Raw genomic sequence first — 15,121 nt, 5'->3', positions numbered from 1 at the left:
TAAGTGTTTGCTTCAACAAGTAAGAACAAATTATTCTGCCTTGGAGCCTAAGCAACATTAATCTATTGGGTACTTTTTTCTTCTTTTCTCCTGAAAACTAGAATACACTGGGTGAGTCTAATACATTGGCTTGCAAGGGTATTATTTCCTAGTTTAAAGTATCTCAAAACATCAACTTTGAAAGCCAGAGTTTTGCCTTGTTTGTTCTATGAGGAGGGGAAAGTGGTTCTCTTTAAGCTTGTCATTGAAAGACCTTTTGTCATCTACAAGGTGTCCCTGTGCACTTATGGTGCTTTCCCTTTCATAAGAAAGCAGGAATCATGAATTGGGCAGCAGCACCGTGGGCGGGGGGAGAATACTGGGAAGGGCACACAAGGGGCAACGTGCATGGAGGGCATTTAGAAAGAACCATCTCCTCACCTGAGGGATGCCTGCCTTCTCTCCTACTTTGGTGCTTACTATGGCAAGGGGACGCAGGTGGTGCTGTGGTCTAAACCACAGAGCCTAGGGCTTGCAGATCAGAAGGTTGGTGGTTCGAATCCCTGCCACGGGTTGAGCTCCCATTGCTCGGTCGCTGCTCCTGCCAACCTAGCAGTTCGAAAGCACATCAAAGTACAAGTAGATAAATAGATACTGCTCCGGCGGGAGGTAAACGGCGTTTCCGTGCACTGCTCTGGTTCGCCAGAAGCGGCTTAGTCATGCTGGCCACATGACCCGGAAGCCGTCTGCGGACAAACGCCGGCTCCCTTGGCCAGTAAAGCGAGATGAGCGCCGCAATCCCAGAGTCCTCTGCCACTGGACTTAGTGGTCAGCGGTCCCTTTACCTTTATGGCAAGCCTACACGTTCATTGCCCCTTAAAAGCATATTTGCTTGTTCAGTGAGAAATTATTTTTTTACAGTACACCTTGGGGTGTGGAGAACCCCCTGATATGCATTTGTCCTAGTAAATAATGCTGCCTGCATCTAGACGCCAAAGTTTCTGCACACCCACCACAGCCCAAGGGTTGAGGGGTGCTCTACATTTTCCTGTCTGTTTGCTTAACTTTTCAGTTGGTATTCTGTTAATGTTGTCAATATTATTTTATAGATATAAAAGTCATGTTGATTTGTTAATCATATAACATTTGCTGTAATTGTGATATTTAGCTTATTTTTTAGTTGCTGCTTGGTTAATAGTGTTTGACAGATTGTATTTGTTTTACTGATTATTTGTTAATTATTTTATATGACATATGCTGTGTTATGTTCTATTGCATTTTTATGTTATTGTTATATATGGTTTGAAAGCCGCTTTGGGATTCATCTAAATGAAACGCGGCATAGAAATACAATAAATTAAATTACATTTTAAAATGAAGGCAAAATGACAGGTTTCCTCTCTTTCTGCACTAGTGCCTTTGCCCCTTTTCATCTTTGTTCTATAGGCCAACATAGCCAGAATAACGGGAAGGAGAAGTCAGACCATTAGACCAGGACAGACGACTCGTCCACCCAGCTCAGTGCTGCCTGCCCTGGCAGGGGCTGCTGGGGTCTCAGACAGAGGCCTTTTCCAGCCCCACCTGGAGATGCCAGGGACAGGACCTGGGACCTTATTGCACGGAAAGCATGTGCTCTACTACTCAGCTAGAGTTGTTCCCCTAGTAAATTACACACATTGTAGCAATTGTTACCTTTGAGGTCTCTAAACCCTTTTATTGGAGCACCAAAATACCTTTAACAGATTCACTATATAATGCATTGTACCAGATGGTCCTATCCAACAAGCAAAAACTTTGAGGGAAATTGCACTTGGGACCAGTTCTGATGTCTGATGCTCAAGAAATTGTAGATTTTCTGAAGCAATCCTGTGACCATAGAAACGGATGGTCTATGTACCTTTTCCAAGAACATTTCTCTGGGTAGAATTTGGCACCTCACAGGACAGTTCACCAGCAGACATGTGGATATGCTAAAGAGATCACTTAAAAAAAAAGCCACACTGCAGGTGCCCATTAGCCCACTGACAGAATAGGCAAGTGAGCCATAAAATAACAGAGGGAAATGAACCAGGAGCCATAAGACAAATAGATCTGGGAGATACTTTCCTAAACACAAATTCAGTAATAAGTTAAAGTGGGCTGCAAGCTTTTGGCAGAGGCAAATATTAATTGGTGATGCTACAGGCTTAGAGTACAGACGTTGCTTTTTTAAAAGGAACTTTGGTTCTGATACATTATTATATTAGGAGATGTGTCTTTCTTTCCTTCTAAGAGTGAGAAGTATTTGCTTAGAATGAGTTCTCTTTTGCTATTTTCTACAGCCCTGTTATGCTGTCTGTACCGGCTTAGAGTGTGGAAGAGGGCTGCACGCATAGCCTCTTCAGCCTCCTCTTCCACTGAATATTTAGGAACCTTCTCCATGCCTTTAGGCAAAGGGGGGGGCATTAAGGTTGGGCTTGCATGCACCCTCCCTCCCCACTTTAAGGGGGAAAGTAAGTTTCTGAAAATCATGTAGTTTCTCCTACATATGGTCCCCACATGAAAAGGGCCAATATCCCATAATGTCAAACCTGCATTGAAATCTTGGTAATAATATGCACATTTATTGAAATCTGATTCAGAAGATCAATAAAGTAAAAATGCTTTAAACCAGCTGACAACTGTAAAATGTATGACATCAAAACCAACCTATTGGTTCTCTGTGAAACAGCAGTGTAGCATGGTTTGCTGGCGCCTGAGGCAGGCTGGCATGGGCACACGCCACAGGGGGCAGGGGGCAGAGGGTGAAAGGAGCCCACCAAGCCAGCCACCAGCGCACACGCGCCCAACTGTAGCCAAGCGGGGCCATGCTGCGCCACCTGCGTGCCAGTGCCGGGGGGAGCCCAGCCAGCCACCATCACCCCTGGACCACCCCAGCTCACAAAGCAGCTTGGGGCTGGCAGGGCAAAGCAAGGGAGAGTCTGGGATCAAAGGGTGCATGGCTGTTGTGTTCTTCTCACACCACCCTGCCACCCTTGCGTCGCTGTGCGAGGCTGGGATCTGATCTGAACAATCTGCCTGGTGAATCCTCTGGAAGGGCAAGGAGGAGCCAGATGCACAGCACCCTCCCCCCCCCCAGAAAAATGCACCCAGGACGGTCAACCCGGCAGCCCCCACCCCCTGCTGTGAAATAAAACAAACATTTGCCTCACTTATTTGAAATTGTGATCTTCCACTGTGTTGAAGAGAGGAATAAACTTGAAACCTAAAGTTCTGAAGGGGTGGGACAGAATCTCTCACTAACAGTGAACCCCAATCTAGCCCATTTTAAGATCTTGGCAAATGTGCTGAATGATGTGCTGATGGGCTGAAACATCTGTTTCTTCATCAGACAAAATGTTTAAAAGCAGCTTTTCCTAAATGGGGAATTTGAATGCCATCCTTTGCAACTTGCTAGGCCACTTGGCACAACCACAATGCAAATATTTAAACAGCAGTGCAACTCCAGCCTTTAATCAGTAAGAGATAGCAATAGAGAAAGTAATACAAAAGTAAAACGAAGCAGAGATAATTGCTCCCATTTTAATCAGTTTCCCACTCCTTTGCAAAGAGATGTGAATTCTCACCAATGAAGGGACAAAAATGTTTATGACTAGCATAAGGTCCTTCATTTTGATTCAAGGGTAAATAGTACTGCTTATACGCAGAAAACAAAAAGGTACAGTAAGCAGCTATCATGGAGAAGTAAAATATCTCAAGCTCGTCGTTAAGGGGATCTCTCCAAGAACAAAGAATAAAAATTAAAAATGATTATTCTTAATGTTAACTCTGAGACGCTCAGTCTGTTTTCTGCCATGAGATCAAGAACCACTTGGATGTGGTTCCTAAACCAGAAGGAGGAACTTCAGGGCAAGGGGAAAACCAACCTGGACCCATCCATCAGCCAGACAAGGAACAGCTGGAGGAATCTCCACGACCAGAAAGAATACTCAGCTCCAATCTCCAGTTAGTAACCCTGCGGCTACAGAGCAGAAGGGAAGCTCTCTCTGGCCCACTCCACAATCCAGGGGACCAAGAACAACTGAGAGGTAGCACCTGCCCCCTGCCTCCCAGGAAAAACTTCATGGCAAGGGGAGGACTAACCTGGCCCCATCCACTGGTCAACGAAAGAGCAGCTGCAGGAAGCTGGCCTCCTCTCCTGTCTGCTAGAAAGATTAGTCTGTCCCAAGCCACATGAGGGAAGGACACTCTGGTCCCATCCATTTCCTTAAGGAAGAAGAGCCATTCAAGTAGCAAGAGCAGCACGTGAAGGTCAACCTAGCCAAATGGGTATCTGGCCATTTATCATTTGTAAAGGCTGATAGCAAGGCAGTCTTCCATTATTTTTTTCAATTGGTGGGAGTTGCTTTTGGAAACAGGACTGGTCTGAAATGTGCAATAAATATATACTAAATAAATTCTAAAATTACATATATACAAAGTCATTGTGTCCTGCTAATTATGAGTTTGCACTTAATACATTTGTCCTGAGCAGGACTTAGGGTGCACTCAGATGTGGGGAGTATGGACCTCGTTTGCCTTATTATAATGCTAGAGCATCTGCTTTACTCCAAAGCAGATGTTAACATTTTGACTTGGTAGAGCTGCAATTTTGAACCTTGCTGTTTTCATCACCCTAGGACTTGTACAGCACTTTAAAAAGTATTCCATGCAATGCTTGGGTCAGCCCTCAAAATGTGATGGAAAGACTTCTGCTCATGTGCAGTTATGTTTGAGATTAGGCAGAATATTTTTCATGTTTCTGGAAGGAAATGGCCTAAATTCACTGACAAACTCACAAAAAAGCTATCTAGAAATAATAGTGGCAGCATTTCCCCCCCATCCCTCTACATTTAAGACAATGCCAAAGTAGAGGGTGCCATATGTAGGAATTTTCAGAAACTTATTCCCCCCCCCCAACATATTTAAGGTGTGTATCAATACAGAAGAATTGGAACTCATATAAATATCAAACTAACTTATTTTTTCTCCATTTAATCTACATGGAAAATTTATAAGTACAAGTAATTTAAAATATGCTTCAAAGATGGGGAAATAATGATCATACAATGCGATGTTAATTTATTTGTTGCACACAGCCATCACCTCTTCCAGACTCAATATGAACTACATATTCACTCAAAAAACCCCCAAAAATTTCAGCAGCTTCTTAGTGAATTCTGAACCAGATTTTTCTATACAGCTGGAGCTGTTTCATAAAGATGGTTCACAGGCATTAAGCAACTGAACCTGAAAATGGCTTGGGAATAATTACTATCAGCCAGAGGCACTTTCCATCAGCGCTCCTGGAAACGGCTTATTTTAGCTCTGTGGCTTTGCTTCTCAAAAGACCCGTTGCAGGAGGGGGCTTCCACCAGTTTACAGCTTTGAGGATCACGTGACATAAAGCAAGTACCTGCATCAATGGAACATTTCACAGCACATGGCAGTACATCAACAACTTGACAGACTTGCCTGAACGGTTCCCTTTCTTTGCCTCTGTGTTTTCACCTTTGTTGACTGCACTTTAGAAAAAAGGCTTTGAGCAGTTCTGGCGCAGAAGAAACTCCACTGATCTGGACTGAAGTTGCCCCTGCCCTTTGCCTGCTGTATGCAACTCTCCCCAGATTCTGAAGCTAAAAGGTTTGAAATTGTGGTTGCAAACCATGGTTAACATTATTAGCCATAATTAGCATGGTGCAGACCTAATATTTCCCTGTGATTAATGCTGACGAGAAACAAGGAGGGAATTTGCACAGGAAAGAAGAAGAGAGGAGGAAGGCCACCTCGGATTTGGTCATAAAATCAGCAGCCCTGTGATATCTGCACCAGGCAAGAGTTGGTGCTTCTTGCTGCTGTTCTCAGAGGATAAAAGGCAGATAGAAAGGCAAAGAACAAAAATTAAAAAGTTATTCAGGCAACTTAAAACTTCATCAAATATATAACTGGAATTTTAAAAACAGCAGCACTAAAAAATACTTCTGGTGGTTCCCTCACTGCAAGAAGTGAAGTTACAGGGAACCAGGCAGAGGGCCTTCTCAGCAGTGGGGGCCACCCTGTGGAACGCCCTCCCACCAGATGTCAAGGAGATAAAGAAAAACACAGCCTTTAGAAGACTTTGAAGGCATCCCTGTATCGGGAAGTGTTTAATGTGTTGGAAGCTGCCCAGAGTGGCTGGGGCAACCCAGCCAGATGGGTGGGATATATTATTATTATTATTATTATTATTATTATTATTATTATACCAACTAGTTCCTAGGAGCTTTCCATTTTACAACTATTTGGATTCATATGACTAGGAGATTGGACTCGAGGGCAAATAAACAGGGAAAGAGGAAGAGGTGTCGGGCTCACACAGGGACAAATATGACCCCTTTATAGGGCCAGTTGTTCAGCCATCAGCTCTGGATGCAGCCTCAACATCCCACTGTTTTAACTCTGCTCCCTTTCTCAGGCAGCTATTGAGTGTTTCTCAGAATAGGCTTCTCTGGGCTTTTGTTTCTGGAAGATTCTGCTAGTCTCCCATTACATATTGACCTGGACTTTCTTACCTGGACTTTATGCTAGCTGAGATCATTCTGCAAGTCAAGATGATCCCAATAAGCTTTCACCTGGAACACCCCTATTCTCCTCACAGAGCTAAAAGCTCTTTGCTGCTGAGGCCACTTGTTCCTCCAGTGAGGGTGCTGCATTTAGGAGCACCCCCAGACATTCAAAGTCTGCACTTGCTCTTTCAAAGCAAGTGCAAGTGCAATACAAGTACAACAGACCAGCTACTTAATTCCCAGACAATGGGACCCAGCAACCCACAGGATCTCTGTCATGTTGGGATTTACAATTAGTTTATCAGCCCTAGTCCAGCCCACCACTGAATTCAAGCACAGCTCCAGGACCTGCTATCAACAAGAAATAGAGCACTGTGTCACCTGCATATTAATGGTACCTTGCTCACCTGATCATCATTCCCAGAGGCTTCATATAGATGTTAAACAGTATAGAGGACAAGGCATAACCTTGTGGGACCTCTCAACACAAATGCCATAGGACCAACCAGTGGTCTCCCAATTCTGCCTTCCAGAACCAGTCTACTATGCACCAGTCTCCAACACCCAATTGACAGGTCCAGTCTAAACACTGAAAGATGAAGGAGAAGCAACAAGATTGCACTCTCCCGATAAAGGTCATCCCTCAGAGCGACCAAGGTCATTTGATCCATGGCATGCTATAGCCACACTGTGTTTTGAACTGGGTATGTAAATGAAGGAACTAAACGAAATAAATCCCATATGCTGAAAATTGCCAAGATCCATCCAGTCCAAAACATGCCTATTGGATCAGACAGAACAGTTTTGCATCGAAGCATCTTGGTGACAGCAGTAACAGCAGGTGACTTTAGTTTCACGGTTGACTGGTCAAGTCATATGAGGCCTGACTATGCTCCATTTGCTACACATTTAATTAAAGAAACTAAGTTACATCACAACTGAAACATCCTGGACAGAGAACATAAACATCCTCAATTAAATATAATCCTTTTCAAGTAAATGGCTGTGGCAGACGGCTAAAGAGATGCAATACCGGATACAGAAATGCAGCATTAGTACATTCAGTAAGTGCCTAGCTATACAGCTGACATGGTATAAACAATCATATTCAAGGAAGAGGAAATTATTCACTGCAGAAGAACACCGTGCTGACTGTTCAGCCAAGACCAGCCACTAGAAAGTAGTTGGCGCAGTTTCATAACACACACAACATTTGTGCAAGCAGGAACATGTTAGATATACGTTAGGTGAATTTTTGAGATGTGTTTATGCAAGACAGTAATATCTTAGCACTTTGAGTTTACAAGGGGTTCCCTTGAGCAATTTTTTTCAAAGTCAAAGCCAAAATAAAGCTTTTTTTAAAGCTTCAGAAATATATACTTTGAGTTCCTCAGCTCACCATGTACCAACTTAACAGTGCAAGACAGGAAGACCAGTAAAAGATGGCATCAGAATTTATTCTAATGGATCAACACTTGATGCCTTCGCATCTCCTTTCGATTCAAGTAGATGAAAGGCTGCTCAGCTAGACCAATCCAGAACATAGGAGAAACATCTGTACATTACTCCCAAAATGTGGGAGCTGGTTCTCTGTTGCAATAATATTTAGAAGCTTGGACTACCAAGTTTACCATTCATAAATGCTTATGGTCTAAATTTAACTAGATGGAACATACAGGTGTGAAAGTGGGCTGCATCACTCCAGAGGCCATGGGAGAACAAACAGGTCTGGGCTTACCAAAGTGGCCTCCTGCAGACACACACGTGCCCATAGAGGCCTTTGACATTAGGTTCGTAAGAAGCATTCTGTTGATTGAAGAGGTTGTATGTCTGGATGGACGTTCCCAGAGGGTGCTGCTTGGGGAGTGTTTTTCAGCCCCATGGAGCCTTCAATGTGGGGTTCCACAGGGCTCAATTTTACTCTCTACACTGTCTATCATCTGCATGAAACTGCTGAGTGGGGTTATCCAGAGGTTTGGAGTACGTTGTCAGCAATATGCTGATGATACACAGCTCTAATTCTCATTTACATCTGCAGGTGAGGCAGTGGATGTGCTGAACCAACAAACTGAAGTTCAATCCAGATAAGACTGAGGCACTGTCAGTGGGCAGTTTCCTAAACCAGACGGCTGGGAGGTTGCCTGCTCTTGATGGGGGTTCATTCCCTCTGAAGGAGCAGGTATGTAGCTTGAGGAAACTCCTGGATCCTTTGCTGTCACTTGACACTTAGGTGGCCTCAGTGGCCCAGAGTGCCTTCCATCAGCTTTGGCTAGTGGCCCAGCTACGCTCTTAGCTGGACAGGCACAGCCTAACTACTGCTATCTACGCTCTGGTAACCTCTAGGCTAGATTACTGCAACATGTTCTATGTGGGGCTGCCTCTGAAGATGGTTTTGAAACTTCAGCTAGTGCAGAATTCAGCAGCCAGGGGCAAGACGGCTTGAGCATATTACACTGATCCTGGTCCAACTGCATTGGCTACCAATTAGTTCCCGGGCCAATTCAAAATGCTGGCTTTGGCCAATAATAATAATAATAATAATAATAATAATAATAATAATAATAAATTTTATTTATATCCCGCCCTCCCCAGCCGAAGCCGGGCTCAGGGCAGCTAACAACAATCAAATAATCAAACAATCAAATAATCCAACATTCTAAAAACATTTCATTATAAAAATTAATTAAAATCAAATTAATGGCAACCGTTAAGCAAAATTCTGTGCAGGTTGCCAGAGGAGGGAGTCAGGCTGCGCCCTGTCCAAAGGCCTGGCGGAACAGCTCTGTCTTGCAGGCCCTGCGGAAAGATGTCAGGTCCCACAGGGCCCTAGTCTCTTGTGACAGAGCGTTCCACCAGATTGGAGCTGCTGCCGAGAAAGCCCTGGCTCTAGTTGAGGCCAGCCTAACCTCTCTGAGGCCTGGGACCTTCAGGATGTTTTTATTTGCAGACCGTAGGTTCCTCTGTGGGGCATACCAGGAGAGGCGGTCCCGTAGGTACGAGGGTCCTAGGCCGTATAGGGCTTTAAAGGTTAAAAGCAGCACCTTAAACCTGATCCTGTACTCCACCGGGAGCCAGTGCAGCTGGTATAGTACCAGATGAATGTGATCTCGCAGCAAAGACCCCATAAGGAGTCTCGCCGCGGCATTCTGCACCCGCTGGAGTTTCTGGGTTAGTCTCAAGGGCAGCCCCACGTAGAGCGAGTTACAATAATCCAGTTTGGAGGTGACCGTCACGTGGATCACAGTGGCTAGGTCAGGGCGAGAGAGATAAGGGGCCAACTGCTTAGCTTGGCGGAGATGAAAAAATGCCGCCTTTGTTATAGCTGTAATCTGCGCCTCCATAGAGAGGGAGGTATCGAAGATTACACCCAAACTTTTAACAGACGGTGCTGGCACTAATTGCACCCCCGCAAGAGATGGGAGTTGCCCCCTCAATCCCATATCGTCCCGTCCCAGCCAGAGGACCTCTGTCTTCGAAGGATTTAACTTCAACTGGCTCCCACGTAACCATCCAACCACAGCTTCCAAACATCTGGTCAGTGTGTCTGGGACCGAGTCAGGATGGCCATCCATCAACAGATAGAGTTGGGTGTCATCGGCATACTGATGGCAACCCAGCCCAAAACTCCGGACAAGCTGGGCGAGGGAGCGCATAAAGATGTTAAAAAGCATCGGGGAGAGTATCGCACCCTGGGGCACTCCACACACCAAGGAGTGGCGCGATGACAATTCCCCCCCAAGCGCCACCCTCTGTCCCCGACCAGAGAGAAACGAGCGCAGCCATTGAAGGCCTGTGCTGCGCTCGTTTCTCTCTGGTCGGGGACAGAGGGCCTTAAACAGCTCAGGACCACATTACTTCAAGGACCGCCTCTCTCCATATGAACCTACCAAGATCATATTTTGATGCCTTTCTGCATGTGCCTCCTCCATGAGAAGTCTGAAAGGTAGCAATATGAGAACGGGCCTTTTCTGCAGTAACTCCCCATTTGTAGAATGCTCTCCCCAGGGAGGTTCAGCTGGCGCCTTCATTATACACTTTCATAGACACCAGGTGAAAATCTTCCTCTTTAACGAGGCGTTTAGCTAATTGACATCTGAAGCACTTTTAAATTTGTTGTGGAAGGGGGGATTCTTGGGTTGCCTTTGTATTATGTATTATTATTATTTGTATTATGTATTATTATGTATTATGTATTTTGTGCTCTTTATTTTAGTAATTTTATGTTGTGAACTGCCCTGAGATCTGTGGGTATAGGGCAGTATACAAATTTAATAAACTGGCAGTTTTGTATTATATTTCATCTTACCACCATTTTAGGTGGTTGTGTTTTTACTTGTTTGTAAGTTGCCTTTAAAGAGTTTTGTTCACAAAGGCGGCCTTCAATTTTCTAAAAATAAAAACAAATCATTCTAGAACAAAGCAAATGCAAGCCACACTTAAATACCTGTTTTCATACCATTCTTTTTTCCACCTCACTTCCCTTTCTCCTTGTTTGACTCTATCAAAACAAAGCATTTCTCCATATGCTGACAATTCAGCAGTCATAAATACCTAGAACACTGGTAACCTTCGGCTGATTCATATTATACAGCCTTTTAATATATGCTTGTGGGAAGTCAGGGTTATTGTTTTGCCATTTTGTTTTAATTATTTAGTTGTGTTTTTATCTTGTATTTTAATCTGTGAACTGCCCTGAGATCCTATGATGATGAGATCCTATGACATATGTGTGTGTGTGTACACACACACACAGAGGAAATGACTTCTACAGGGCTATATTGAAAGACTGATGAGCTCTAATACCTTCCTACTCAAGTCCTGATTCTGTGATACAGTGCAATATTATGAAAATAGATTTACTTCTTCTCAACTGCAGCATATTGGTGTTTGAGTGGAGCCTCTCAACATCATTTCTTCTTCAATGATACCTGTTGTTAAGGGCTCTGCCACTCCACAGCTTAAGATTATTGTAATTAATTAGGATCGGAGTACAAGTTACTGCAGGGGCATGCATGCATGTTTACTCATTAGTAATTCCCAATGAACATGGGGATTCCCCGCAACGGGGTGAGCTCCCGTTGCTCAGTCCCAGCTCCTCCCAACCAACAGCTTGAAAACACGTCAAAGTGCAAGTAGATAAATAGGTACCGCTCCGGCGGGAAGGTAAATGGCGTTTCCATGCGCTGCTCTGGTTCGCCAGAAGCGGCTTAGACATGCTGGCTACATGACCGGCTCCCTCGGCCAGTAAAGTGAGATGAGCGTCACAACCTCAGAGTCGTCCTCAACTGGGCCTAATGGTCAGGGGTCCCTTTACCTTTACCTAATATCTCTTTCTAAGCAATCAGTCTGCACAGAGGGCTTAACAGTTTGGGCAATAAAGGAAGGAAGGAAGGATGGAAGGCGACCACATGCCAGTTGTTGTTTTTTTCAAATTTATTAGAACACTATGAACATTTTTAGAAAGAAAGATAAAAATCAAATGTTATCATGGAATTTAAGCATGCAAAGTTAATTTCTCTTATCTTCCACATCCAAATGTTTGATTCCAAGTATCATACAATTCAAGATCTTTGGAGGACACACTGGGGCGCACAGTTTTTAAAGCATTGTCAAAATCTTGAAAAACTATAGATCGTACTTGCTCAGGTGCAATGGTTGTAATATCGATAGACTGAAGGCTGCGGATAGGGCCTAGAGAAGCCTCTCTACAAAGCTGAGTCATATCAGCTCCAGAAAACCCATCTGATTTTTTAACAATGAGATCAATTTCCTCCTCCGTTAGGGAGCAATTTTCCTTTGACATCAGACAAGTCACTATCTGCTTTCTAGCAGAAGTGTCAGGAAGTGGGATGTACAATCTCTTCACCAGTCTCCTTCGGGCAGCCTCATCAATTTCTTGTGGCCGGTTGGTTGCTCCCACAACTAATATGCGGTCTTCAGAAGAGGTCGTTGCTCCATCTAACTGGACCAAGAATTCAGTTTTTATTCTTCTAGAAGACTCGTGTTCCCCATCTGCGCGCTGGGACAGGAGAGAATCAATTTCATCAATGAAGATTACTGCTGGCTGCTGGAATCGTGCAACAGCAAACAATGCGCGGACCATCTTTTCTCCCTCACCTACCCACTTGGAGGTCAATGAAGAGGCACTAATGCTAAAAAATGTAGCCCCAGACTGACATGCAATACATTTGCCAATGAGCGTCTTCCCTGTCCCAGGAGGACCAAACAGAAGAATTCCTTTTGGAGGACTCCTTAAACCAGTGAAAATGTCAGGTCTCAACATAGGCCACACTATTATCTCCTTGATAGTTGCTTTTGCGAATTCGACCCCAGCAATGTCATCCCAATTCACTGGAGGCCCATGATCCATGATCTCTTGCATAATAAGTTCAATCATTTTCGGCTCTATATTCTTTAGCCGTTCATCCGTTGGACAAGTCACCTCTGCAGACCCGTAAGATTTGCACTGCGTCCCTGTGTTTTCATTCCCGTCTTGTTTTGGTGTTGGAGGGACAAACTTTCCGAATACACCCCGAGATCTTGAAAGACCCAAAGTCTTTTTTGTGCTACTGCTAGATGGGAATGGTGCACGCTCTGATTGGTGCTGGTGCTTCTTCTGCTGGTCCACCCAGAGCTGTTCTTTTGCAGTTTTGAAACCAGATGCTTTGTTCTCATTGTTTTTGCTTCCACTCCATGCAAAGGTCTTCCCTTCTGTATTAACTGGCTTATTAAGAATGAAACCAGAAGATGTAGTGCTACTTTCTTCATTCGACACAAGAAATGCTTTCCTTTTCCCCAGGTTGCCCATCTCTGAAGGGAAAGCAGACTGAGTGGAAGATGAAGAATTCTGCTTCAAACCAGAGTTACTCATGAGTGTCAGAGAACTACTAAACACTGATTCACCATCTCTAAACAATGGAGTCACACAAGAGGTAATGTCAGACCCTTCACTTATAGGCACCGGCAAAAAAGAATGTGCAGCTCTGGCCTTGGCTGAGGAAAGCATACCAAACTGATGAGGTTTCAAAGCTGGGGCTCGGCCAAGGATATGTAGTTCCTGACTTGTACCGTCTGATGAGCCATCCCTATGTACAGATTTGCCATCACCACTGCAGTGAGTGAGTTTAGGAAGACCTGAAGCAACAGAGGCGGTGGCTTCCTTGTCACTCCGAAACATTTCACTGTTCTGCATCATCTCCTGCACACACTTCAGTTCCATCACATTAGCTGTCGTCAAAGCAGATTGCCACTTGTCATTTTCATTTTGCTGACTTCTTGCCAGTGTCAAAATGTTTTCCGCACAGTTATTCAAGCCAATCTCTAGATTGTCAGAGTCAAGAATCGCAGAGTATTTGTCTGCATATTTTTTGAATAGGTTGGCAGCGCAAACTTGGGAGATCTCAGAGTTTGCCCATGCATACTGAATGCGTAAAATCTGTGCACGATATGCATCTGCCTTCTGCCCTGGTGTAGAGGTGTCAGAGGTATAAGCAAAGTGATTCATCTGCCATTCGCTCAGGTGTATATCATCACTGGGACTACTGGGCTGCATGCTCTACAGAGAAATAGGACAAAAAAATATGGTGATGAGAAAGAGAAAGTTACCTTTTAACATAAGCTCTAGCTAAAGAAGGCAGTCAAATGACTGTACTTTGTTACCTCATTACCCTTTATTTAAGCATTGTGAGGTATCTGACAAATATTTTACACAGCCAGGAAAACAATCTCACAGCTCTTGATTTTAAATGTTATCCTATGGTTTGAAGACTTAGCAAAGGCACAAATCCATGTGACAATCAAATCTCCTGTTGCTCGCTGCATCCGTTTCTGTGCATACAAAAATATCTTTCCTACAGGTAATCCTGATGCCCCCTGCCTGTTCTGGTGCTTAAATTATCTCTTAGGACAGACGAAGCTGCAAAAACTATGCTTAGATCACACAGTCACCTGGCACTGCCAATTTATTCACAAAAACGCACATCTGGAGCCATTTACAGCTATTGGACCCAGAAAGTGACCTCGCAAGTACTTTCCCAATAATACCAATACAGTGGTACCTTGGTTTACAACCACAATCCGTTTCGGAGGTCCGTCTGTAAACCAAAACAGGTCGTAACCCAAGGCACGCTTTCGCCAATGGGGCCTCCCCCCAAAATGCATCGTAATCCAAAAAAAAATTCGCAAACTGGGACACGCATTTCTGGGTTTGAATTGGTCGTAATCCAAAATGGTTGTAAACTAGGCTGTTCGCAAACCGAGGTACCACTGTATGGTGAATATGGAAACTCTGTGCGAGTCCCTGCCAGCTTCACAGACCGGCAGAGACTGAAGCATCTTACGCATCAGGATTGTACAGGAAGCAGTGGCACAGGAATATTACCGTATTTTTTGCACCATAACACTCACTTTTTCCCTCCTAAAAAGTAAGGGGAAATGTCTGTGCGTGTTATGGAGGGAATGCCTACGGGTGGCATGCCTATGGATTTTACTCCTCTAAAAACTACGTGCGTGTTATGGTCGGGTGCATGTTATAGAGCAAAAAATATGGTACTTGAAATCTGCATCTTGAAACTGGCAGG

At 44.2% G+C, this 15,121-nt stretch overlaps 2 protein-coding genes across 3 annotated transcripts in view; both read right to left on the bottom strand.

Moving 5' to 3' along the window:
• COA1 (cytochrome c oxidase assembly factor 1) overlaps positions 1-15,121 on the bottom strand; it is a 52,725-nt gene that overhangs the window by 18,446 nt on the left and 19,158 nt on the right. The gene's annotated exons all lie outside the window — the stretch shown is intronic.
• On the bottom strand, positions 11,961-14,097 carry FIGNL1 (fidgetin like 1). Its single transcript, XM_083578008.1, has one exon. The coding sequence runs from the start codon at positions 14,092-14,094 to the stop codon at positions 12,061-12,063; it is 2,034 nt and encodes a 677-aa protein (XP_083434134.1). The 5' UTR covers positions 14,095-14,097; the 3' UTR covers positions 11,961-12,060.

Source organism: Podarcis filfolensis, assembly GCF_964270895.1.
Source record: "Podarcis filfolensis genome assembly, chromosome: 12".
Lineage (NCBI taxonomy): Eukaryota > Metazoa > Chordata > Lepidosauria > Squamata > Lacertidae > Podarcis > Podarcis filfolensis.
This window is presented reverse-complemented; position numbering and strand designations above follow the sequence as displayed.